The sequence below is a fragment of the Talpa occidentalis genome, unplaced genomic scaffold (genome assembly GCF_014898055.3).
Source record: "Talpa occidentalis isolate TD23 unplaced genomic scaffold, MPIMG_talOcc4v2.1 talOcc4.6, whole genome shotgun sequence".
In the NCBI taxonomy this organism is placed as follows: Eukaryota; Metazoa; Chordata; class Mammalia; order Eulipotyphla; family Talpidae; genus Talpa; species Talpa occidentalis.
In genome coordinates, this window is record NW_023604972.1 from 1,964,480 (window position 1) to 1,990,486 (window position 26,007).

The 26,007-nt window shown below is 52.5% G+C and overlaps 1 protein-coding gene across 4 annotated transcripts in view; it reads right to left on the bottom strand.

The window, feature by feature from the left end:
* KIAA0232 (KIAA0232 ortholog) overlaps positions 1-25,375 on the bottom strand; it is a 68,978-nt gene extending 43,603 nt beyond the window's left edge. The window contains exons 1-2 of one of the 4 annotated variants that reach the window (XM_054688422.1): positions 25,357-25,375; positions 775-1,276 (exon numbers count right to left, since the gene is read on the bottom strand). In XM_054688422.1, the coding sequence (XP_054544397.1) occupies positions 775-1,011 (237 nt within the window). In that variant the 5' untranslated portion in view covers positions 1,012-1,276; positions 25,357-25,375. Of the gene's footprint in view, positions 1-774; positions 1,277-7,856; positions 8,014-24,849; positions 24,898-25,356 lie in introns of those variants that run through there. The other 3 variants (XM_037530508.2, XM_054688421.1, XM_054688423.1) reach the window with 3 other exon arrangements.
* Between the last annotated feature and the right edge of the window lie 632 nt (positions 25,376-26,007).

The window sequence follows — 26,007 nt, forward strand, 5'->3', positions numbered from 1 at the left end:
AGTCAACCCCCTTAAAATCCTAAGCAACCCAGAAGTAGGGTAATGGCGGGGTGTGGGGTCACAGGGAAACAAGCCATCCAACTAAGGCATGCTCATGAAATCCTAGGAGGCTTTTTCTGAGGTTTGGAAAAGCAAAGCTAGTTTCTTCTGTCAACAAGACTCTGCTCCTGCCTTCAGCATTAGTAACAATGGTTTAAAACCACCACAAAAGCTGCCGACGAACCCCCTTCTGCATGAGTACAGTCACAGAGGGCGCCCCGAGCCCTCCGCTCTCTGTCATGACCCCCCTCCTCCAGCAGGCTCACATTCAGCAGAGGGAGACTAAAGCGAGACTTCTTCTCCAGAGCCAACACCTGGCTGCTATCTCACTTTAAACTCAGAAAATGAATGGCCAACTTAGCAGGAGCTATGCAACGACAGACAGCCAGGTCACAGGCTTGACTGAATGTTAAGGCTGCCGCTTGGTGACACACACTCTGGCCACTACGTGGATAAGAGGAAATGTTAAACACCGGGATGTTAGGAAATGACCCTCCTGGAGCGCGGAAACCAGTACCCCGAAGCAGGGCGTCACTGTCCAGGCCCTGTCAGGCTCTAGAGCCGGTGCCAGGACGTCCCCGGCGCTGAGGACAGCTAGCCAGGGGAGAATACCCGAACTAAAGACTCACACGGACTGGGAGGGAATCTGGTCCGCTGTAATCTACAGCCTGTCTGGCGCATGAAAGTTCTCTGCAGAGAAACGGAGACACGCAGACACCAATACTTAACACATACCAGTACCTGCTCCTGTAGGTCGTAGTCACAGCTGTCATGCAGCAGAAGACTGAGGACATAGCGTGTGTAGACCACGGCGTCGACGCCGCACTTCTCCAGCTCCTGTCCCAGCCAGGTCTGCACGGGGCCCAGTGCATGAAGCAGAGACATCTCAGACGCAGGAGCAGGGCCGGGGTCAGAGCTGACAGGGCTTTCCGATGGTAAACCACCCACGACGACGGGCCAGATGGGGCGCATGAAGTTAGGTTGCTGACATCCTTAGACTGCGGAGCATTTTCTGCAGTTGACGTTTCGTTGGTATCTGGAGGGGATTTTCACTCCAGTGGAAGGAGGGATGCCTGACATCTAGGATGAGCGTTTACTTTTGCTGGCAGTCACCATCTAGAACAGAACCCCCCTCCTCAGGCATGACCAGTGAGTCGACACCCTGATCACAACACACGGAGGTGGGAGTCTCTACTTTAACTTCACATTGAGGCCAAATGTGAGTCTCCGGCAGAACCTACAAAAACGAGAGAAAAAACAGGTGTGCGTTATGTAGGACACAGACTACATTACTAATCCTTTCAAAAAATAATCCAAATGACGTGTTCCTCTTATTAAAATACCTTGGTATCTTAAAACACCGAATTTTTTTAAATGTAAGCTTTGAGACTTTAAGCTAAATGGTATTTCATACTTTTAAAAACTTATTTAAAAGAGGAGGAAATTCTTTATGTGCTACAATCAACCATACTCATGTTTATTTGACTATTTCAAGAGACTGGACTAGGAACACATTGTTTCTCTATAATGCTAAAGAATCTGATAACAAATCACTAGTTCATATTTACATCTAACAGAAATAAGCATCTGAAGAGTAATCACTGAAATGCTGGTTTAAAAAAAAAGTCCCAGGCCTCCCCTGGTGGCGCAGCGGTTGAGCGCTGGGCTGCGAAGCTGCCCGCAGCCTCTGCAGTGCCAGTTTGATCCCCGGCCACCTGCGAGGGTCCCACACGGCATGCAGACCTCTCCTGTCTTGCCTGCTGCTCCCCTCAGCAGTGTATTTTGTCAGTCTGCCTGTTCTGTTCCCCGCTCTGGCTCTGGTGAATCCTCTCACCCTCCCACGCTTCTGACTGTGTACCCAGTGCTTGCATAAATAAATAAATTAATCTTAAAAAAATTAAAAATTAAAAAAAAAAAGTTCCTTAAAGTTGTACACAGGCTCAATTACTTTTTATGGCTAAAAACTCTGGCCTATTCACTTATTTCATAAAATTTAAGATGGAACATGGTTTTTCCTACAGCCATGCCAGACTGTACTGCTATTTCTACTGTAACTTCTTATATTCTGGGAGACTTTATGAAAGATCACTTGTAGTAGACACCCTTAATTGAGTAACTTCCCCCCTAAATTATAACAAACTTTCAATATGTCAAACTAATCTAACAATGGCCTTATTAAATCACAGCATTCTTTGACAGTTCTAAGTAATTTATATCCCTAGAAAATGAAAACTAGGGCCTCCCCTGTTGGCGCAGCGGTTGAGCACTGGGCTGCGAGGCTGCCCAGCTGCCTGGCTGCCTGCAGCCTCTGCAGCACTGGTTCGATCCCCAGCCACCAGCGAGGGTTCCACATGGCACGCAGACCTCTCCTGCCGCCCGCTGCTCCCCTCAGCAGTGTATTTCGTCAGTCTGCCTGTTCTGTTCCCTGCTCTGGTGAATTCTCTCACCCTCCCGCGCTTCTGACTGTACCCGGTGCTTGTATAAATAAATTAATTTTTTTTAAAAACTTAAAAAAAAAAGAAAATGAAAACTAATATAGTGATAGGAAAAATCTCCTCTGCTTGACTTTTTTTTTTAAGATTTATTTTTATTTATGCACACAAGAACTGTGGTGCAGGCCAGAGGTGTGGGGGTGGGAGGACCCACCAGAGACATAGTGGGGAGCAGAACAGGCGGATCTACTGAAATACACTGCTGAGGGGAGCAGCGGGGAGACAGGAGAGGTCTGCTGAGCCACGTGGGTCACCTCCCTGGCCGGGGATTGAACTCAGGCAAGGCCACAGGGGCTGATGATATCTTGAGAGTGCTGAGACTTTAACCCCTGCACCATCAGGGAAGCCCCCCAGCTCAACTTTTTAATGAATTTTAGCAATCAAAAAGCTACCAAAAATGACTTTTAAAGAAATTTAATAATTGTTAGTAAATGCATCAAGTCAACAAGACACTCTTCAAAAATTTAAGACTGTCTCTTATATTTATAGATATTTATAGACAATTCTGTAGTTATCTATAATGACAACTGTAGCATAAAATTTTACACACATTGAATCATTCAACTCTGAAGATGGCACTTGGTGCAAGAGAAGTCGGTACATATTCAGAAAGGCCAGCGCGTCGGCGAGCAGACTAGAAGTGATGGCTGCGGGAACCGGGGTGAGACTCTGCGGCTGCTGGAGCTCAGAGGATAAAGTGCCACCAAGCTCGCTGCATGGAGACGAGAACAACCGGAGACCACAGAGGCGGTCCCCAAGCGCCCGGCAGAGCTTTACTCGGACCACGTATGCAAAGAACAAAGCATCTGAGGCACAGAAAGATCACCTTTATGAAGGAGGGGAAGAAGAGAATCTGAAGCTCACCGTGGTGGGGATAGTACCAGACGGGACGACCTTGTAATGCAGGGCACTGGGTGCAATGCTGAGGAGGGTTCTGCCTTGACAACAGAACACCGTTTAAAGAACACAAAGGTATCCAGAACCCACCCAAGAAGGTAAAGTTCACAATGCCTGGCATTAAAGATCAGCAAGCAGGGCCTCCCTGGTGGTGCAGGGGTTAAAGTCTCAGCACTATGCAGCTATGGCCAGCCACTGCAACTGACCAACATGGTGCAGCAGACCTCTCCTGTCTCCCCTCAGCAGTGTATTTCAGTAGATTCACCTGTTCTGCTCCCCACTCTGTCTCTGGTGACACTTCTTTCTCTCTCTCTCTCTCTCTCTCTCTCTCTCTCTCTCTCTCTCTCTCTCACCCGTGGCTTACACCCCAGCTCTTGTATGCAAAAATAAAATAAATCTTTAGAAGAAAAAAAAAAAGATCAGCAAGCATCCAAAGAGGCAGCACACAAAGGGACCAGAAATGAGGGAATAAATTAAATTGAAACCAACCCAGAATTGACACAAATGTTAGAATTAGCAGAAAAGGCCTTTAAAATAGTCACAGTGACTTTACTCCATGTTTGAAAAGCAGATAATGGAAGATAAAAAATCGAACATCTAAAAATGAAAACCACAGCATCTGAGATGAAAAATACACAGCATTGGATTGATGGAAATCAGACATCTCAGAAGACTGAAGAATTTTTTTTTTTTTTAAAGATTTATTTATTTGTTTATACAAGCACTGGGTACAGTCAGAAGCGCGGGAGGGTGAGAGAATTCACCAGAGCCAGAGCGGGGAGCAGAGCAGGCAGAAGGACCGAAGGACACTGCTGAGGGGAGCAGCGGGCGGCAGGAGAGGTCTGCACGCCATGTGGGACCCTCCTCCGGTGGCCGGGGAGCAGCCGGGGATCGAACCGGCGCCGCCGAGGCTGCGGGCAGCTTCGCAACCCAGCACTCAACCACTGCGCCACCAGGGGAAGCCCCAGACTGAAGAATTTTAAACAACAAAAGCAATTATAAAAAATAAAACAGGAAAATGACTTTAAAAAATAAGCAGTGAACTGGTTGACAAATCTAAGAAATCTAAGATATACATGTAACTGGAGGAGAGAAGGGGACAGAAAACATATCTGAAGAAACGATGGCCAAATTTTTTCCTAAAACTGAAGAAAACAAAACCCAAGCTCCTACTAGCTCCATGAACTCTAACCACAACAAACATGAAGAAAATGACACCATAATAAAATAAGAAACATTAGCCACAGAAGGCCAAGGACGACACCAGGTTTCTTGCAAGAAACAAGGCAAGTGAAGAGATAACGCGGCAAAAACTCTGAAGTACTGAGAAGAAAAAGACTTCAACCTAGAATTTGATACTCATGAAAAATATCTTTTTCAAATGAAGATAAACAAAGTTTTTTTTTTTTTTTTTTTTTTTTCAGACACACAAAAGCTAAAGGAATCCATCAGCAGCAAACCTGCTCTGGAAGGAAAGACCTGCAGGCAGGAGGGAAAATAATACCAGAACAAATGTGGATCCCCACAAAGGAGCAGGGAGCACATTTTTCTTCTTATTTATCTTTAAAAGATAACTGTTCAAATGGAAGTATGTGAGGGTGGCGACCTGTGCACAAGTACCATGTACCCAGACAGCAGCACACAGGCTCGGAGCAGACAGGGGACCGCTATTACAGGTTCTTGTATTACACAAAACGGTATGTCACTTTAAGCCAGTGATAAGTAGCAAAGTTGATAATCATAATAAATTTATATGACTTAAAAACCAATGAAAAGAAATAGCCAGACTGGATTTTCGAACAGCAAAACCCAATTTTATGCTGCCTATAAAATATCTACGTTAAACATAAAGACATAAACAGATTAAAAGCAAGAGTAGAAAGATATATCACATCAACACCATTGAAAAGCTGGCGTGTCCACTTCAGCTTCTGACAGACTTCAGAGCAAAGAATATTAACAAGGATAAAGGTGGCCATTTCATAATGATAAAGTCAATTCACCAAGATATAGCAGTTCTATTAACATTAGCAAAGTTTCAAAATACATGAGAAGCTAACAGAACTACAAAGAGAATTAGACAAACCCATAATTCTAGATTTCAATAATCCTTTCTCAATCTTTCCTAAGAAACAGCACGATCAAGCTATCACCAGCCACTGCAGCAAGAGTTCGATGCCCAAATGGCCAGGGAGCAACCCACACAGTGCAGCAGACCTCTCCTGTCTCCCCACTGCTCCCCTCAGCAGTGTATTTCAGTCTGCCTTTCCTGATTAAATGAAAGAAGCTGATCTATGACAGACTGTATTCTGAGCCATGGAGAAAGTTGCAACAAACTTAAAAGGATTTAAGCTATACAAAATATATTTCCTTACTCCATGGAATTAAATTATAAATTAACAGAAAGATACCTGGAAAATGTCCCAAACATTTGAGCACTGGCATACTTATTTCTACACAACCAATAGGGCAAAGAAGGAATTAGTATTTTGAACTAAAACAATAAAAAACAAAGACAACATATCTGTATTTTTGAGGTTGTCACTAATATGATAATTAGGAAGAAATGTATGGCACTAAACACCTATCAGAAAACGTCTCATGGAGCCTCCCTGGTGGCACACGGGGTTAAGCACAGCACTATGAAGCTGTCCACAGCCTCTGCAGCATGAGTTTGATCCCCTGGCCGACCAGGGGGCAACCCACATGGCGCAACAGACCTCTCCTGACTCGCCCGCTGCTCCCCTCAGCAGTGTGTTTCACTCAGTCTGCCTGTTCTGCTCCCCGCTCTGTCTCTGGTGAACCCTCTACCTTCCACCCCACCCCACCATACCCTCCCCCTCCCCGTACCTCTGGACTGTTCCCCAGCTCTTGTACGCATAAATAAATAAATCTTTTTTAAAAAGTCTCATGCCAATGACTCAGTTTTTGCCTTAGGAAACTAGAAAGAGAAGAGCAAATGAAACCTAAACTAAGCAGAAAAGGGAAAGAGAAGATCAGAGCAGGAAAAGCAATTTGAAATTAAAAACAGCAAATTATGACCAAAAGCTACCCTGTACTGGCAAGTCTCCAGCCAGACTACTTGGCAGAGAGATGACCCTTATCAGGAAGGAGAGATGGGTAGCTGGAGTCTGCAGATATCACAAGGGTAAAAAGGGAATTCCAGAAAAACTTGATGCCAACAAATTAAATTGACTTAGATGAAATGGACAAATTCCTTGAAGACAAATTCCCAAAGTTCCCTCAAGAAACAGAATAGTGGCCTCCCCGGTGGCGCAGCGGTTGAGCGCTGGGTTGCGAAGCTGCCCGCAGCCTCCGCGGAGCCGGTTCGATCCCCGGCTGCTCCCCGGCCACCGGAGGAGGGTCCCACATGGTGCGCAGACCTCTCCTGCCGCCTGCTGCTCCCCTCAGCAGTGTACTTCGGTCCTTCTGCCTGCTCTGCTCCCCGCTCTGGCTCTGCTGAATTCTCTCACCCTCCCGCGCTTCTGACTGTACCCAGTGCATGTATAAACAAAAACAAACAAACAAGCAAATAAATAAATAAATAAACATGCCTCTATAAAAAAAAAAAAAAAAAAAAGAAACAGAATAGTTCTGCGTCTATAAAAGGAGATGAAGGGCCTCCTGGGGGCGCAGCGGTTGAGCGCTGGGTTGTGAAGCTGCCCGCAGCCTCTGCGGCGCAGTTTCGATCCCCAGCAGCTCCCCGGCCACCGGAGGAGGGTCCCACATGGCGCGCAGACCTCTCCTGCCGCCCGCTGCTCCCCTCAGCAGTGGATTTCGTCAGTCTGCCTGTTCTGTTCCCTGCTCTGGCTCTGGTAAATTCTCTCGCCCTCCCGCGCTTCTGACTGTACCCAGTGCTTGTATAAATAAATAAATAGATAGATAAATCTTTAAAAAAAAATTTGAAAAAAAAAAAAAGGAGATGAAGTCCCAGTTTATAACGTTCCCACAAAGAACTCTCAGGTCCCGATGGCCCCAAAGGTGAAATCTACCAAGTATTTAAGGGAAACATAATGCCAATTCCAGAAGACTCTTCCAAAAACGTGAAGAGGGAACACTTCCCGAATCATGTTATGGGGCTGGCATTATCCTGACTCCAAAGCCAGGCCTGACAGTGAGCCAGCGTCCCGCAGTCATCCCAGGAAGCTGAGCGGTGCGGGCAGTGGGCCCGGGACACGGCATTCCGAGGGGACACCTTCCACGGTGACAGGCCCGCAGGTGCCTGGAAACTGAAGTGCCGTCCTCTGTACCGGGAACCCCAAACAGGCAGCGAAGACCGGGTCCTCACTCGGCTGCTGCTCGCTAAGCAGCGAGCCTCTGGGGGCGGGGCGCGCATCTGACCAAACTAGAAACCCACTATCCTAGTTCTGAACTGAGCAGAGGACTTCCAGGTGTGTCGGCTCAGGACTGCACTTAATTAAAACTCACCTCAGGTGCTATCACCACGTGGCCAGAAAAGCGGAGGCCTGTGACAAGAGCGGGCCAGTCCGAGACACAGCCGGCAAATGCCCAAACTGCAAACTGTCTGCCCATCTTCACACTCACTCCGATGTGGTAGTTAGTCAGTGTGAAGTTAAATTCCACTTTCGTTTGGTTAAATTCTCTAAGAGAGTTTCAAAGAAAAAGCATCACTGCACATACTCAAAGGTCTTTGTATTTAATTTTTGTCAACTTCCTCCCATGCAAAATTAACCCAAATCATCCTAAAAGTTGGGCTGTATAAATAACCATACTAAAGGCCTGACAATAACATGTTCATTATAGAAGTTCTTGTCTTTTCGACTTTAAATGGTTTCTAAATGGTAAAACTGCTCACCCTAGGTAGCTGAAAATCTACGCAGAAATGGACCAGATGCGCAGACTTCCCCACGAGAAGTGTGTCAGTCCTAGGAAGTAAGACTTCTTTGTATATTCTCCAGTGACACCGAAATGAATTCTTGTCGTGAATGTAGTATTCTTTTTTTGTTGTTTTAAAGATTAATTTTATTTATTTATGCATACAAGAACTGGGGTGCAGGCCAGAGGTGTGAGGATTCCCCAGAGACAGAGTGGGGAGCAGAACAGGCAGACTGACTGAAATCCACTGCTGAGGGGAGCAGCGGGGAGACAGGAGAGGTCTGCTGTGCCCTGTGGGTCAGCTCCCTGGCCGGGGATCGAACTCATGCTACGGTGGCTGGGGACAGCTTCACAGTGCTGAGACAAGAATCTGAGCTCTTTCCCATGAGAGCCCCTGGGGGCAGGGCTCAGGAGGGGAGATGGTGACTGTCCTCACGCCTTTTGTGGGTCAACTCGACAGGCTGGGGCACGGAGATATTCTGGGTGCATCTGTGAAGGTGTCAGGGTGGACTTCATCCTGACCATGGAGGGCCTCAACAGAATAAAGACTGACTGGTGAAAAGTTCTGTCTTTGCGCTGGGATCTTGGTCTTCTCCTGCCTTCTATCTGGGACTCAGGCCGTCCATGCTCCAGCTACGCGCTCAGACTCAGGCTGGACCCATCACATCAGCGCCCTGGGTCCTCATCGCTCAGCCCCATAACCATGTGAGTTCCTACAACCGAGGCACCTGCATGTCACACTGCTTGTTCACTGGAGAACGCTCACTGAAGGCGCTTAGGATAGTTGCCCTCACTCTTTCTTCCACCTTTTAGGCCAGAGCCTGCCAGCGCCACAGTGGTGCTAATGTGCACTTTTACTACGCTGAAACATCTGTGTGCAACATTTTTTAGTCATAAAACATAAAAAGGCAATAAATTCCTGTGAGCTCACCAGCCAACCCAGAACTGACAACCCATGTGCTCGCCCGCTCCCTGCCCACCCCGCTCCCTGGCCCTCCCAGCAGTAGCTACTAACCTCAATTCTCATTTCTTTGCATTTTTTAAAAACTAAAGCTTGTCCAAAATGCATAGATGCTTAATATATTGTTTGGCTGTACTTATTCTGGAACTCTGTGAAACGGGCAGTGTATGTCATGTACATAATCTGTGGGGGTGTCTTTTCTTCAGTCAGTGTTGGTTCCAAAATTTACCCGTGCTGCCTGCGGAAGTTCACTCATTTGTACTGTTTATATCATGCCATTGTGCAAAGCCATGTTTTATTTGCTGTCAGGGAACATGACTTGTTCCAGTGCTTTGTCATTATAAACCCTGCAGTCATGAGCAGCCTTGCCGATGGCTGCCGGATCGCGCTCGCGAGCACAGCCCGCAGGGGGACCGCGAGTTCCGGGACACACACAGTGAACTTTGCAAAATAATGAAAATGACATCCCCAAATGTTACCAGCGTAACCTCCAACCACAGAGCAGGTCCCTCACGCCTTCATCCGCACTTCTCGCCCGCAGAGCTCCGAGAGCCGCTCCCTCTTCTCCATGCGCTGAATGTAAAACAACGCCTCACTGGATCTTAAGTTGCATTTCTCTTATCATTAACGATGACCACCTTTTCATGTGTACACTGGCCAAATACCTCCTCTTCTCTCAGCTACTTGTGTAAGGTTTACTCTTTGGACTGTTTACTCGCGGGAGTTCTTTGTGTCTGACAAGGGCATTTCCTAACATGAGGCTCATAATTTTATTTCCCTCATGTTACCCTCTGGTATACAAAACCTCTAACTGTAGAGGTTATGCTGAATTTATCAATCTTGCTTTTTTACTGTTGACAATTTTTTAAAAGAGTTTTATTATTTATGCACACAAGAACTGGGGTACAGGCCAGAGGCGCGGTGGGTGAGAGGATTCACCAGAGACAGAGTGGGGAACAGAACAGGCAGACTGATGAAACACACTGCTGAGGGGAGCAGCGGGGAGACAGGAGAGGTCTGCTGCGCCATGTGGGTAGCTCCCTGGCCGGGGATAGAACTCGTGCTGCAGTGGCTGCCGACAGCTTCACAGGTTGCGTCTCAACCACCTGCGCCACCAGGGAGGCCCTCCTGACAATTTTTATCTTAAGACTCTGCTACTCAGAATGTGGTCCCTGGGCCGGCAGCGCCCCTGGGAACTTGTTAGAATGCAGAAGGTAGTCTGTGTCCTACCAAATATACTGGCTGCAGACGTATTTTCTTCTAAAAACAGTCCAGTTTCTCTCCTCACACTGCAGGGGACTGAGTTGCCCTCCCCCACTGCCCGTTCCCTTATACATTCTTTCCACAGCAAGTCCCAGCTGTCCCCCTGGAATGGACTGGCAGTGCCTCCTGGGGTGGCTGACCAATGAACTGGATAGACATAACACACAGTATGGCCAAAAAGGGCTTTAAAAGTGGTGGTATGGGGTCTCCCCGTTGGCACAGCGGGTTGAGCGCCACGCTGTGAAGCTGTCCGCAGCCTCTGCAGTGTGGGTTCGATACTGGCTGACCGGCAAGAATCCCACATGGCACAGCAGACCTCTTCTGCTTCGCCCACTGCTCCCCTCAGCAACGTATTTCTGTCGTCTGCCTGTTCTGCTCCCCGCTCTTTCTCTGGTGAATCCTCTCACCCTCCCCCACCTCTGACCTGTACCCCAGCTCTTGTATAAAAAATAAATAAATCCTTAAAATAAATAAATAAAAATAAAAGTGGTTGTGTGGACTGGCCTGGCTGCTTCTCCTGGTATCATAGGAACAGCATGTCCCAAATGGGGTGGCCTCCCCAGCACGGGGAGACACCTGGAACCCAGCCCTGGCACCAACTCACAGTACCGATGCGTGAGGGGACTCAGGAGGAAATATCTGGTGTTGAAGCCACTGAGTTCTGGGGGTTTTGCCCCCATAGTCCACCTTGTGAAACCTCATAAAACACTCAAGTCTTCGATCCACTTACAAATCACATTATATCACTCCATTGTGCAAAGCCATGTTTTATTTGCTGTCAGTGAACACGAGTTGCTCCAATGCTTTGTAGAATTAGCACAATGGGGTTGTGAAAAGGCATCTGATCTTGTTTTTTTATGTGGAAAACCAACTGTCCTGGCCTGACTTGGGCTCCGTGTTCCGATGCGCTGCCCTCCATGGCAGAGCACTCAGCCCGTGGGTCGGGCGCTCCTGTGCATGCAGTGCGCTCCCCTCCACCAGCACCACGCCGCCTCCCAGCAGGCCTTTCCCCAAAGTCTCTAGACTCTTCTTCAGGCGCTTCCTCCCTGCTCCTGGTGCTCCGCTCCTCACGGGACTGCGAGAGGCCCTGACGAGACTCAGCCTGGAAAGCTCGGGGACTAGGCTATTTCTCCACCTACTCAGGGCTTCTTTCCTGCCTTTCAGATGAGTTTCCCTTTTAACTGTTGCGTTAACTCCTAGATACTTGGTGACAGGTCCTCTCTGGCGGTCACACAGCCCGCATCGGTGTTGGGGTCTGGCGCCTCAGCGTGGGTTTTCGGTGCTGCTCTCCAAGCTGGCAGCACTCAGGAGAGCCTGAGAAGTGGCCTCTGTGGGGCGTCCCCTACCTGCACCTGGTAGCAATCACACAGGGGATATGCCTGTCCTTTCTCACAGGTGGCTGTTCTCTGCAGGCTCCAGCAGACATGTGGTACTGGTTAAGAGCATGTCTCTTTCAGTTTAAAAGGCTCATAGAAATAGCTCAGGCACTGGGGCCTCCCAGGTGGCGCAAGGGGTTGAGTGCAGCACTGTGAAGCTGTCTGCAGCCTCTGCAGCACGGGTTCGGTCCCCAGCCAAGGAGCATCCGACATGGCACAGCAGACCGCTCCTGTCTCTCCCGCTGCTCCCCTCAGCAGTATACTTTATGGTTAATCTGCCTGTTCTGCTCCCCACTCTGTCTCCGGTGAATCCTCTCACCCCCCGCATCCCTGGCCTGTGCCCCAGCTCTTGTATGCATAAATAAATAAATCTTTAAAAAAAAAATAGCTCAGGCACCTATGTCTAGAATTAGTGGACAGAAGTTCTTTCTTCTTCAGACTATAAATGTGGTTTTCTTCTAGCAAGAGCAGCAGCTTGTTTATTAAGCCCTCACAACCTAGGCCATCCACGTGTATTTTCACTTCATTCTAACAACACTATGCAGTGGATACTATTATTAGTATCCCTAATTCCCTTCTCAGATAATAAAACCAAAACTTAGAATAGAAAGTTAATTTCCCCAAACAGCAAGAAAGAGGAGCTGGAATTTGGAAAAAAGCTGAGCTAATTCCAGAGTCAAGCTCTTCGCCACCACAGATGACGATGGTAACTAACCACCACACAGAAAGACCCGCTGGTCCCAGAGGAATGAATTCAGAGCAGCAATGCTCTGCAAATAACCTTGGCTTTCCAGGATTACATTTTGTACATGAGGCAGCCAATTTACCACTAGATTTTAAGAAGCCCTGCAATCAGCAAAGCAGGCAAAAGAGAGCTAAGACAGAATGAAGAACTTAAAATTCATATAAGGGCCTCCCTGGTGCTTAGGGGTTATTCTCAGCGCTATAACCACTGTGACCTGAATTCAATCCCTGGCCAGGGAGCTACCAACATGACGCAGCAGACCTCTCCTGTCTCTCTGCTGCTCCCCTCAACAGTGGATTTCAGGAGATCCACCTGCTCTGCTCCCCACTCTGTCTCTGGTGAGTCCTCTCATCCCCGCACCTCTAGCCTGCACCCCAGTTATTGTATGCATAATAAATCTTAAAAATAAAATAAAATGGGGCCTCCCCTGGTGGCACAGGCAGTTGAGCCAGCGAGAGTCCCACATGGTGCGGCAGACCTCTCTCCTATCGCACCCACTGCTCCCCTCAGCAGTGCATTTCATCAGTCTGCCTGTTCTGCTCCCCGCTCTGTCTCTGGTGAATCCTCTCACCTTCCCGCGTATCTGGCCTGTACCCCGGTTCTTGTATAAATAAAAATAAATAAATTTTAAAAATAAAATAAAATGGATTCCAAAATTTTGAGAATGAGCTAGCTATTGCCCCCAGGGCCTTAAGGCTACTGATCAATATTTGAAAATATGCAGCCAGATGGCTGAAGCAAGTCGTGCCCAGACCAAGAGCAGGTTAGTACAGGTAGCATGAGAAATACAGAAACTTTAGGAAATCAGATTTCATCTGAAAAGAAACGGTTAGCATGCACTATTAAGTATTTACACACACACACACACACACACACACACACACACGCACGCTCTGGGAGGGAGGGCTGAGGGAAGTCACAGAGAAAAGGGACAGACTTACTGTGTGCTTCTCCAGAAGGCCAACCAATGGGTCAAAGCAAATCAATGAAAAAAACTTTCTAAGAAAACTACTACCCAACTGTGGCAGGTGCTGGGAGCTGCCCACCCCCGGGCACCTGACTGAGACTGTGGCCAGCTGCTGGGAGGCCCCACCAGCCTCTTCAGGGGGTGCCTCACTGCAAAGAGGGGCCCCATGGAACTCCTTGCTCTTTCCCAGAGCTGCTCCACACCCAACAACTGAACGATGAGAGCACCAGTCAGATGACTGAGAGCTGTTTTGGCTTCAGTCAGCCCCCACCGGCCAGCCAGGCTGGGAGGGGCCTGCGAGCAGTCTGACACCCCCCTCACTTCCACAGTGTGGCCCCCAGGGCACTTCTGAGTCAACATCTGCCTGCTAAGCTGGCCCAGACACGACTGTCCACACTCGAATCCATGAGTGCTGTCCTCCTGAGATTCCAGAGAGGAGGCCGCGTGAAGAATGCAGCCAGGACCAGCACCCCAGGCCTACCGGTCAGGGAAGACTAAAGAGAGCCAACAGGGAAGGATGCACAGACAGCCCCCTCAGCGCCCCCAGAGGAGCCAGCCCTGCCAACAGCTGGGTTTCAGGCGCGGGCCTCCGTGGGGAAGAGGGAGAGGAGTCGCCTCAGCAACCCTGGGCACCCAGCGAGCGGCGCTGTCGCTCTGGGAATTCTAACAGCACGTGGCAGCACCGCACCCCCAACCCCCCCACCCCCCAACAAGGGCATCTGCCTTCCTGCAAAGTGCATCTTAGTAACAAGCACACACTGAGGGACCACGAGCCCAGAAGCCCGCCTGGAGGCCCGAGAGCAGCCTGCAGTCTCTGTGCCCGGAGAAAATGTCGAGCCCAGTGCTGGCCAGACCGCTCTCAGAGCAGAACCCGACGCCACGCCGGAAACAGGCGAAAGTGGCACAGTCAGGAGTGAGGCAACTGCCCAAACATCCACCTCGCAGTCCCTGCCCAGGCCTGAGCGCCTGAGGTAGCCAGGCCTTCTGGGGTAATACATATTTGAGCACCACCTCTGTGCCAGACACTGCTTTCCCAGCAGGGAAAACACGACATCAGGTCAAGCTTCATCTCATGGGATAAAAAATGCAAATACGCACTCAGAGTCCCCGGGGGGCCTTGGCCAAAGCTGGCGCCCTTCCGTCACCACATTGTTTGCCCCTCACTTGACTGGGACCGTGCCACCGCACAATATGAAAGGATCACGGCAAAATCTCTCTACTGCACTCCTTTTTAATCAAAGTCATCAGTCTGGCCACTACTACTCACGGTCTGCACAGACCTGGGGCATTCTGGGACGCTGGGGCCTAACCCTGAGCCGGAGGAAAGCCAGACCAGCCCCTACCAACCCCGGCCGGCAGCAGACAGCAGGGCACTACCTGATCCTTCTCAAGGTCATCCTGGCCTGCCCAGCAAGGCCTGCGCAAGCCCCCAGCGGTCCGGTTTCCACGACGGTGTCACCGCAAGGCGAGGACTGCAGCGGGCTGCTCTCACCAGGCCAGGGTGCAAGCTGGGAAATGGGAGCGTGAAACGCAGGAGCGATGTAGAGCGTGTAAGGGGGAAAAACTGCCTCATACTGTCTTGAGATTTCTACCGACACACCAAGAGAAACCCCTGAACGGGCCCCAGCCTGCTCCTCTGCTCTGGCTCGGAGCTGATCGGGAGAGCAGACGAGGGGTGTGAGCCACGCTGCCAGGAGGAACAAGTGACCGATGTGAAGCAAACCACCAAATCAGACGTTCAGAGAAGGGCAGCAACAAAGCCCTCCTGCTCCGGGTCGCCACTCCAGGGACCTGACTGAACACTAAGTCACCCTTTGGAACTCAGATCAGAAAAAGGGAGGAAGATACTCTACGGCAAAGGATGCAAGACGAGAAGTCCTGAGGCCCAGATCAGCGAGGCAAGGCCCCCGAGGTAGAAACCCAGCCCCGCTGAAGGGCATCGGGTGCAGTTTGCCACTGGCCCCACCGAGGACGGCCCCTGCCGCGGGCCCTTGGAGCCCTCCAGCCCAGGAGCTCCCTGTCCACAGTGCCGGCCAGGTCTGGCCAGGGGCTGGGCTTTTCCCTTTCACATCCGGCTCCAGGATACTGAAAATGGACCAGCTGCACTGGAGCCTGACCAGCACCCACCAGCTGGGACTGGCCCCTCTCTTCTCCCACTGCACCCCCGCAGTGTTCAGTTACTAAGCCCAACCTGTCAGTAATAAAGTCCAACTGGTGAAGCGCCCCCTCCCCTGGTTCCTGGTGCTCCCTGATGCAAACAGCTGGAATTGTAAATGGACCCATCTGATTGGAGCTCTCATTGGTGCCAATCAACTAAAAGAACCCATCGAGTCTGAAAGACAGACACCCTGGAGAGCATAAGTCAAACTCCAACCAGCTTGAAAGGGGAGCTGAAGAAGACTTGGAGAGGCAGGCAGATTCCTCTGGAGACCTTCGCTGAACCGCGCACGGATCCCGCCCGCCCCCACCCCACCCCCACCCCCGCACCATACCTTTGCAAGCCTGACCACCGAATCTGCCTCTGACGCCCGTTGGCCCTGTGCCAGGAGTCTCTAAAAGAGCTGCTTGCTCTTGGTTTGATGCCATCCGGCGCCATGTCCAGCACTGCCGGCCTGGCCTTCAGACTGCTGCTGCTGACTGCCGTGGTGCCACTTCAGACACCTTCAACCTTGGCGCCACTGTTACCGCCTCTGGCCCCGCCTCTCTTTCCTCTCTCCCAACTTCTCTCTCCATGATAAATAAATCCTGTTGTATGTAGCTGAGCCTGAGGCATGTCCTGCAGCTGCAGGCAAAGGGGTGAACCCGCCAACCATGACATTTTGGCTCCCCCAAGCCTTGCAGTTACACTGGCGGGGGTGGGGCGGTCAGAGAGCACTTTGCTGCATGAACTGTCAAGGCCTCAGCACACGTGCCTTCGTCCAGCCGTAGCTGACCCAAGAGGCCGCGCTGTGTCACAGTCAGCGCTCCCGTGTCCTCCTGGCCAGCCTCACTTTAAATGCATCGGTCCAAGGCCCGCAGCGCTCAGTCACTTCTCAGCAGCCAAGCCGCGAGCAGGCAGCGGGAGACTCAGTCGCGCCTGGACACATGTCCTGTCCCCAGTTTTAGAGAACATCAGTGGCCCTCACCTGCGCACAGACCACAGCCTTTCCACAGCCTTTCCGCCGCCACAACCCCCGGCTCCTCTTCCTCCCTGGCTCTCCAGGCTTCGCCCTGCCCTTCCCCCTCTGCCCTGACCTGCCCCGCCAGCACCATCCCATGGCAAATTAATGTGGGTCATGCATCTGTAAACCTTTCTAGTAAGCGTATGAAAATGCAAACCAGGTGAAATTAATTGAGTAATCTATGCAACCCACTATTCCAAAATACTGTCCTCCCAAACATAATGGATGAGCTCGCTCACGTTCGCCCCGGACGAAGTGTTTGAAACATGGCATGTACTCGACCCGGCACCCATGAGGCCGGCCCAGCCGCATGTCCAGGGCTCAGGAGCACACATCCAGCACATGCGGCTCGCGGCGCCCGACAGGCAGCTCCCAGGAGCTTAAACACCCTCACGGAGCGCTCATCCCTAACTTTCTCTCAAGCCTCCTCCTCTCTCATGAACCCCAGAATTCTAGGCCCATCAACCTACCAGTGAGGCCTCTGACATCTCAATTCATGTCTTAAAAACACACAACTCAACCCTCGCCAGCTCCATCCTTGCCAGGACACCCGAGGGCAGTCCAGGGCAACTCCACAAGGCCACTGCTCAAGCCGGCAGCTTGGCCATCACCCGACTCCCCCTCGTCGACATCCCACATCGGCCCTTCAGCACACGGCCGTTCTGCCCCCGCCCAGCGCATGTGGCATCAGGCCTCGCACAGGGAGGGTCTGCCCTCCACTCAAACACAGCTCCTCCGAGGCCCCCGCGTGCTTCTCCCTCATGGCCTTCCGCTCGCCACTCCAGGATCCTCAGAGCCCTTCCCTGGCCACCCTAGAGAACGCGACCCCCATCTCCTGCATTACTTTTCCTCGTGGCGCAAACTTTCACTGGGCACGCACACCCATCTGCTTATTGACTGTCTTGTCCCGCCGGCCCCATCCCACACACACTAGGGCAGAACAGTACTGTGTGGGGTGCGCTGCTCACAGGCCCTTCCAGAGAACCCATTGTGGGGAACCGAGCAGACCCCAGCCTCAGGCAGCCGCTCAGTTAGAGCCAGCACAGCTCTGACACCGCACCACGAGGCCCTCACGGGGCCCCAGCACTGCTGACCAGGAAGGGGGCACCAGACCCAGGTCTCCCTGCCTGACGCCAACCCCCTCAGGTCTGGCCAAGACCTTCTCAGAAGCATCCCCGCAGAAGGCAGCTCCTACTCGGCCCCACCCCCTCTCCTCCACAGGGTCACACCCACAGGGCAGAGAAGGCTCTGCCTGCACACGTCCCTGCCTCTGCCTCCCTCTCTCCTACTCCTCTTCGGAGCTCCCCTCCCAAGTCTCTGAGAGTCCAGCATGCCACAGGCAGTCACGTATTTTGCTCATGAATGAAACTCTGGGAGAGCAGGGTAGTCGCCAGGTCTGCTTTATGTTATCTGTAGCCTTAGGGAATTTCTTGAGACTTCTGAGGCACCGCTTTACCACTTGTGAAATGAAGATAACACACTTTCTCAAGAATTAGGAGGAGGATTAAAGGAAATCCTTGATCTAAGGTCCAGAACACAAGGCCTGGCACACAGGACTGTTACTCTAACATTAAGTCATTCTCTGCCTCATCCATTTTCTGTAGCTACTTCTAAGAATCCTTTCCTTTCCACCTCACCAAGAATCCTGACCACTTTTTTTTAAACTCACAACCCAAATAACCCTACACACCCACTGGGGAATCTCTGTGCTAGTGAGCCTCAGCACTGAACGAGCGGCAAGCTGTCACTCCCAGCTTGCCCAGTACAGGCTATGGTTTATTTCACTAGACTTCAGAGAGTGAGATCGCATCGGACAGAGATCAGTATCTTAACACTCCGAAACTTAAGTTTCCCTAAAGCTTCTAAAACACCATGCCAATCTAAAAACTGATTCAGTACCAACTTCTCACAACTACGCTTTTTAGAACCTTTCAAAGACATTTTAAAGTCTGGAGCATCCTAGATCATTTATGGAGCTTTTCAAGAAAATACCCACTGACTCTGCATGGCTTTCAAGCTAGCAGTTTGTAAAGAAAGACTCAAACATGACTTGTGTTCACTTATATGTGGACACTCTAGAGTCTGCAAGTGGATAAACTAAATTGTTAAAGGTAGGCACAGGCAGCAGAGGGACTAGATGTGAGAATGAGGTTTTTTTTCCTATGCATTTAAAATCTTTACAGACTGGCTACATGATTTACAGGGCACTGTGCAAAGTGAAAATGGGGGGGGGGGACTGTTCAAACATGGAGCGGGTGACAGGGCACCCAACTGACGCCACGTGAATGCACAGGGTGCTGATGCATGAAGCCCACCCAGAGCCTTTTCTTTTTTTTTTTTTTTTTAATAGAGGCATGTTTTATTTATTTATTTGTTTGTTTGTTTTGTTTATACAAGCACTGGGTACAGTCAGAAGTGCAGGAGGGTGAGAGAATTCACCAGAGCCAGAGCGGGGAGCAGAGCAGGCAGAAGGACCGAAGGACACTGCTGAGGGGAGCAGCGGGCGGCAGGAGAGGTCTGTGCGCCATGTGGGACCCTCCTCCGGTGGCCGGGGAGCAGCCGGGGATTGAACCGGCGCCGCAGAGGCTGCGGGCAGCTTTGCAACCCAGCGCTCAACCGCTGCGCCACCGGGGAGGCCCCACCCAGAGCCTTTTCAATGTTCATTAATCTAATATTTAATGTGCAATACAAAGACTATCTCTTCCCTAATGGTAAAAAAAAAAAAAAATTGTTTCCAAAGACTACTTCAGAGAAGAAAATTATTCTAATTTTCTTAATCTAGAAATTAAAACTAATACAGCCACCAAAGAAACTTTTTTTTTTTTTTTTAAGAATAGGTTACATGCCAGAAGTATTGGGGATTAAGAAGATTCACCAGAGACAAAACAGGTGGATCTACTGAAATCCACTGCTGAGGAGAGCAGCAAGGAGACAGGAGAGGTCTGCTGCGCCACGTGGGTCAGCTCCCGGCCAGGGATCCAACTCATGCTGCAGTGGCTGCGGACAGCTTCATAGTGCTGACGCTTAACCCCTTGGGCCACCAGGGAGGCCCCTCAAGCACCTACTTTTAAAACGTAAATAGCTTTTATAACAGCTACTTACACTCCAATGTTTTGGTTAATGATACAAAATATACTTTAACAATTTTAACTTAAGCTTTAAAATTTATAAAGGGCCTCCCCTGTGGTGCAGGGGGTTCCACACGCTGTGAAGCTGTCTGCAGCCTCTGCAGCGCGGGTTCGATCCCAGCCGGCCCACAAGGGTCCCACATGGCGCGCAGACCTCTCCTGTCTCGCCCGCTGCTCCCCTCAGCAGTGTATTTTGTCAGTCTGCCTGTTCTCCTCCCCGCTCTGTCTCTGGTGAATCTGCTCACCCTCCCACGCATCTGGACTATACCCTGGCTCTTATATAAAAATAAATAAAATTTATAAAAACAAGAATCTCCTTTAGACCTCACTAGCGGAAAATTATTAACAAGAATATAAGCAGCACTCGACAATCTAGCGGGTACCCAGAGGCAGCAGCGGCAAGCGCAGCAACCGAAGAAAGGATAAAAAAAAGTGTCCATTCAATTTCAACTTTTTCTCTCCATTAAACTTTTTGCTAACAAAGTCAGACACCTAAGGCCAGTAACTGAAAAAAAAAAAAAAAAAAAAAAGGCTCTGAACAAATGCCCAAGTCCAGTAAGCAAATTTGAAGTAGTTATGTACCAGCTATTAAGATTCCAAAGGCATTTTGGAAAATGTAACTGAACTAGAAACAAACTCCTGGCTGAAAAGAAAACTCTTCCCCACTCTCTAGCCCCTCCATTAAATGAGGTACAACCACATTACCAAAAGAGAAATTTTAAAATGCACCAAAGTACATTTCTTTATGCTTATTTATCTTCATGTACTTTTTTAACCCCGAGTGACAGAATCAGTTCATTTCAATACATACTGCGCAACCACTCCCGGCACAGACGGTGCTTGGTTCCTTCCGGCCGAGACACAAGTCACAGACAGACACACACACACACACACACACACACACACACACACACACACACGGCATAACATTCTTGAGCTTTTGGCAATTACTAAGCTTCTCACTGTTCAACTAACTTTATTTTCTAAACAGATACTAGCAACGTTAACAAGTTCATCCACTGGGCTAGACCTATCATCCCAGATTCTTTGAGCCAGGGTTTGTAAGAGATTATTAGGAAATACAGATTTCCAAAGATTAAAAAAGAGTTTCATAATCACAGTCAATGTAAGTTAGACAGCTATCAATACATATTTTAGGTTGCTACAAGTAGGTTATTCCATATTATTTTAGAATCAACAGATGTTACCCAAGTTTCTGGACACAACTTGTCAATAAACTGAAAAATAACAAGGAGCTATTTCAAAGTCTCCAAATTCTAGCTGGTTCCCACCCCTAGCTTCCCTATCCAGCCAGGGGTCAGAGTGCTGAGCTGACAAAAAGCCCAGGGCTGTGGGGAGAGTCTTGAGGCAGAAAAGCTTTAAAGATGTCAAAACACAGAATTTCAACAGTTGTTCCAACTCCTAAGAAGAAAGACATTGTCACTGGAAAAGCAATTATAAGAGATTAAAATGAAAACATTTGCTTTACCGAAAATGTAGAATACAAAACTTCACAACTCCTCTTTTCCATGGACTCCCTGAAGCCCACGTACAAGAGCCTGCTCACCCACAAACAGGCATGCCTGGTGGTGCTCAGGTCTGTGCAAAGCTCCTCGGCCCAAGCCCTCACTGTTCCGCTCATTCCCAAAACGAAAGAAAAGAGGTGCAGCTGGAGAGACCTATGAGTTTTTTTCCTTTACCCACACACAGGTACAAGTGAGAGGGCCAGAAATAAACCTGCAAGCTTGTTCTAATGAACGAGGCATACAGCCGGCCAGCTTACCCAAGCACAGGCCTTTGCTACCAGGACGTACCACCAGCCAGTTTACCCAAGCACAGGCCTTTGCTACTCCTGCCCAGCTAACAGCTACAAGCTGCTACTTACTGAGCACACGCCATGGGCCCTGTTTGAGGGAAGCTCTGAAACAAAGTCATCTCACCCTCCCCCAGCTGCTGACATCTGACTGTAACGTGAGTTGAGAGCAAGCACCATGATGAAGACTGCACTGCACTCTAGAGGCAAGCAGCACAGATTCTCCTCCTTCCCCCAAGAAATTTACAATCCAGGAAAGACCTCCAGGTAAAGAAGTCGTCACAGGGAAAAAACAGACAACAGCAGCATCAGTCAAGCACTGTGACAGAAGAGTGAAAAGCAGACCCTGAAAACACAGGGAAGCTTTTCCCAAAAGTACGAATATGTAAGCCGAGCCTCCAGCATTGAGGGTTTTGCAGGGAAAGGAGGGCAGAAAGGACACACCGCAGAACGGGGAGCACAGGCATCAGGAATGCGGCCTGAGCTACAGGTGACCAAACGGAAGAGTGAAAGATGAAGCCACAAGTTAGAATGAGGCCAGATGGCCTAGAACTGCTGCTGATTTCCTCACCCTGTGAGTGAATAGGAGGCGGTGGCGGTGCCTCCAGGCCCAGATCCCTCCGTGACCTACCAACAGAAGCACGTCCCATCGCGCAAGTGTGATGGAATGGGCGGAATACTGAGAACCTCTGGTGTCTACCTGGGGCGGGGTTGGTAAGCCTCCAGCCTGGGCAAAGGACAGATGTGCAATCTCAGCCGTGAGCGAGGGCAGCACACGGAGGATGACCGCCTGAAGCCACACCGCGAAACAAAAACAGCTCAAGACTGTTCTCCCATCACAAAGAACCCCGAGTCTTTCAAATCCGGGGCTAATGATCTTTAAGTAAGCCTGCTCCCCAAAGCAAATTACTTTTTATGAGTATAATCTTTATTTAAAAAAAAAAAAAAGGTTTTAAACAAAAAGCACGCAGTCTGCCGTGAGCGCGGTATTTCAGTGATGAGAACTCTTAAACTCATGCTGCGGCTCTCAGTCAGGGAGGCAGCACAGCGACTTCCCAGCAGGCAATGCGGGGTCACTGACCCCGACACTCCTACCTGCCCGACACTACTGCCCGCTACCCAGTATTAGATGAGAAACTGGAACTATCTGAAAGGAGACATTCTGAGTACTCACGATCTGTAAACCAGTGCCAATGCATCTCCAAGGCTGTGGCTGGTACTCAGATGTTTGTCATTAGCAAAGTTCACAGTAATAATACACTCCACAAGGGGATCACAGACTGTAACTTCAGCAAACAGGCGAACACTTTCTTGAACAAGGTGATGGGGGTCAAATAATGACAGGCGTTTACAACATGACGTGAGAGACAATAATGGAAATGCTAGCAGGACTCTACGCGCAGAAAACATTCATTGCGACAGAATTTCCAAAGGCTCCAAAGAGAACACAAAATCTGATGCAGACTTTCAAAAGAAACCTAGAGGGCGTGGGAGGGAGAGAGGGCATTTCAATCAGAACACCCGCAAAGAGGGGTGAGCCCAGGAGAGTGTCCTTTGTTCAGCAGGGCAGAGAAGCGAGGCGCCCAGGAGGACCAGGTGCAGCTGGGCGACACTGGCGCCAGGGCATGCCTTCTTGCGAACCAGAGGCGAGCGAGACCTGACGAGTGTCCAGGGAAGATGGCTCTGGCAGTCACACAAAGTGTGGACAGGAAGGGGTGGGGAGGAGCCTGAAAACAAAGCCTGAAGCCAAGAAAAGAATCTGAGGCTTTGACACACTGGCACTAACCAACTACTGTAAAAGGGGATGGAGGCTGACAGTATTCACCTCGCTCTTCACTTGAGGTCCCAGCCATCCCGGGAGGCAGGTGCCACCCTCTCCCCACAGCGCAGCACTGCGAGGCAGCGGCTCAGAAGCCACGAGCTGCTCCAAGTCAAATGCAGTCACAGCAGGGATAAAATCCAGGTGCGGTACTTTTCCACACAGTGCGAAATTCTTTAAAAAACCCTCCTGCATTTGAGACGTGCTCCTGCAAGCCAATTAGATACACCGAAATGCCACTAATTTCTTTTAATGTTTGCAACTGTAAGAAATAAGTTAATCACCCTTCAAACAGCTACACATCCGCCTGGCGTCAATGCTCTGCAGAAGACTTCAAAAAACCAACTAAAGAAGGGTACCCCTAGCCCCTCTTCTACGGGATGAAGTATTTGGGGGTAACACTCCCCCCATGTGTCAGGGGTCACTGACGAGAGGGGCTGATGCAAAACTGCGTCCACGTGCCGGGCTGAGGCGGGGAGCGGCTCCTCCGGTGACTGGAAATTCACCGTTCGGCGAGCGAAGCGGCGGCCTCCGGGGCGGGGGCGGCTTCGGCGCCGGTGCCCGCGGCAGGGACGCGAGGACAGCGCTGGGAGGGCCTCGCGCGGGCGGCGGCGGCCCGAGACCCACTTCGGGACCGGGTGCCCCGAGCTCTCCGGCGCCCTGACCTTCAGGGCGCGCGGCCGGCGTCTCCCTCCGGCGCGAGGCCGCGGCCCGGGACGAGCCGCCGCGCAGCCGCGTCCGCAGCGTCCCCCGCGCCGCCCCGCGCGCCCCGGCCCGCGCCGCGCCGGCCCGAGGCGGAACACGCCGGGCCCGAGCCGGCCGCCCTCCGGGCCCGGCCCGCGCGCGTCCAGGGGCGGCGGGCGCTCGGCTCCACGGTCGGCGCGCCGCGGCCCCCGCCCGCCGGCCGGACCCGCGACCCCAGCCCGGCCTCCGCGCCGCCCGCGCCGGCCCCGGCCCCGGCCCCGGCTCCCCGCGGGGCCCGGCGGGGGCGCGCGGCCTCGGGCGGCCGGCGGCGGACACTCGCGGCCCGGCCCGCGCCCGCCCCACTGGCCCGCGCGCCCGTCAGTCACGGCGCCGCCCGCGCCCCGCCCGCCCCGCGCCCGCCGGCCGAGGACAAGGTGGGGGCGCCGGCCCGGACGCTGGGGGGCCGCGCCCGCCGCCGCCGCCGCCGCCCGGGGCCCGGCCCAGCCCGCGCCCGCCCGGCCATTGTGCGCACTCATCGCGCGCCGCGGCCAGCGGGCGCCCCCGCGGGGCCCGCCCGCCCGCGCCCCCCGCCCCCGCCCCCGCCCCCGCCCCGCCGGCCGCGCAGCCCCGCGGCGGCCCCCGCGCCCGCCCGCCCCGGCCCGCGGTACCTGCCGAGCGGCCGGGCGGCGCGGCGGCCGGCGGGCGCCTCTGCTCCGCTCTCCGGCTCCGCGCGCTCGAGCGCCGGGCGGCCTGGCCTGCGCCTGACGTCAGGCGGCGGCGGCGCCGCGCGCGGGGGGCGGGGGGCGGCGCGGGGGGCGGCGCCGCGGCCGCTCCGCTCCGTTGCCTGGCAACACCGCAGCGCCCCGCCCCCCGCGCGCGCCGGATCCTTCCGCCCGGCGCCGGGATTACGTCAGCGCCGCCGCCGCCCGCCCCGCCCCGCCCCGCCCCCGCCCCGGCCCCCAGCCCCGCCGCCCGCCCGCCCGCCACCGCGCGGGGGGACCCCGTGGGCGCCCCGGGCGGGGGGCGCCCCCGGCCGAAGCCCGCGACCCCAGCGGCGCGCCCCACCCCGCCGCGCCCCCGCCGCGCCCCCCGCCGCGCCGCGCCCCCCGCCCCGCACCCCGCCCCGCACCCCGCCCCGCGCCCCGCCCCGCGCCCCGCCCCGCACCCCGCCCCACCTGTCTGCGCCCCCCCCGCGCCGCGTCCTGGGATGGCTGGAGGGGGCGGTTTCCAATAAAGACGCAGGTTTTTTTAAGCCCCGAGGACGCCCGGGACCGCCGCGGGGCTCCTCGTTAGGCGGCGGAAGGCAAAGATTCTGGAAGATTCGGAAGTGGGAACCAGAACCGTGCGCTGCCCTCTCCAGCGTCTCCCGCGCCACCCCTCCCCGGGGCTTCCTGGGCCCGGCCTGGGAGGGCAAATCAGGCCCGGCCCGGGGTCACCTGCCCGGCGCTGCGGGCGCCCCCACGCCCGCGGCTCCCGCGGGCCACCCTCCGCCCACCGAGCCGCACCCCGCGGTTCTGCGAGCCGCCTGGCCCGACCCGGCTCCCGGCCCGCCCCTCATCACACCTGCCCACCGGCCCCACGTGCCCACCGGCCCCACCGGCCCCACCGGCCCACCGGCCCCACCGGCCCACCGGCCCACCAGCCCACCGGCCCACCTGCCCACCGGCCCCACGTGCCCACCGGCCCCACCTGCCCACCGGCCCCACGTGCCCACCGGCCCCACCTGCCCCACCTGCTCCACAGGCGCACGCCCGGCCCGGCAGCCCTGCCCTCCTGACCTCCAACTCCGAAAAGGGCCAGCGAGGAGGGGGCGGAGAGCGGGTGAC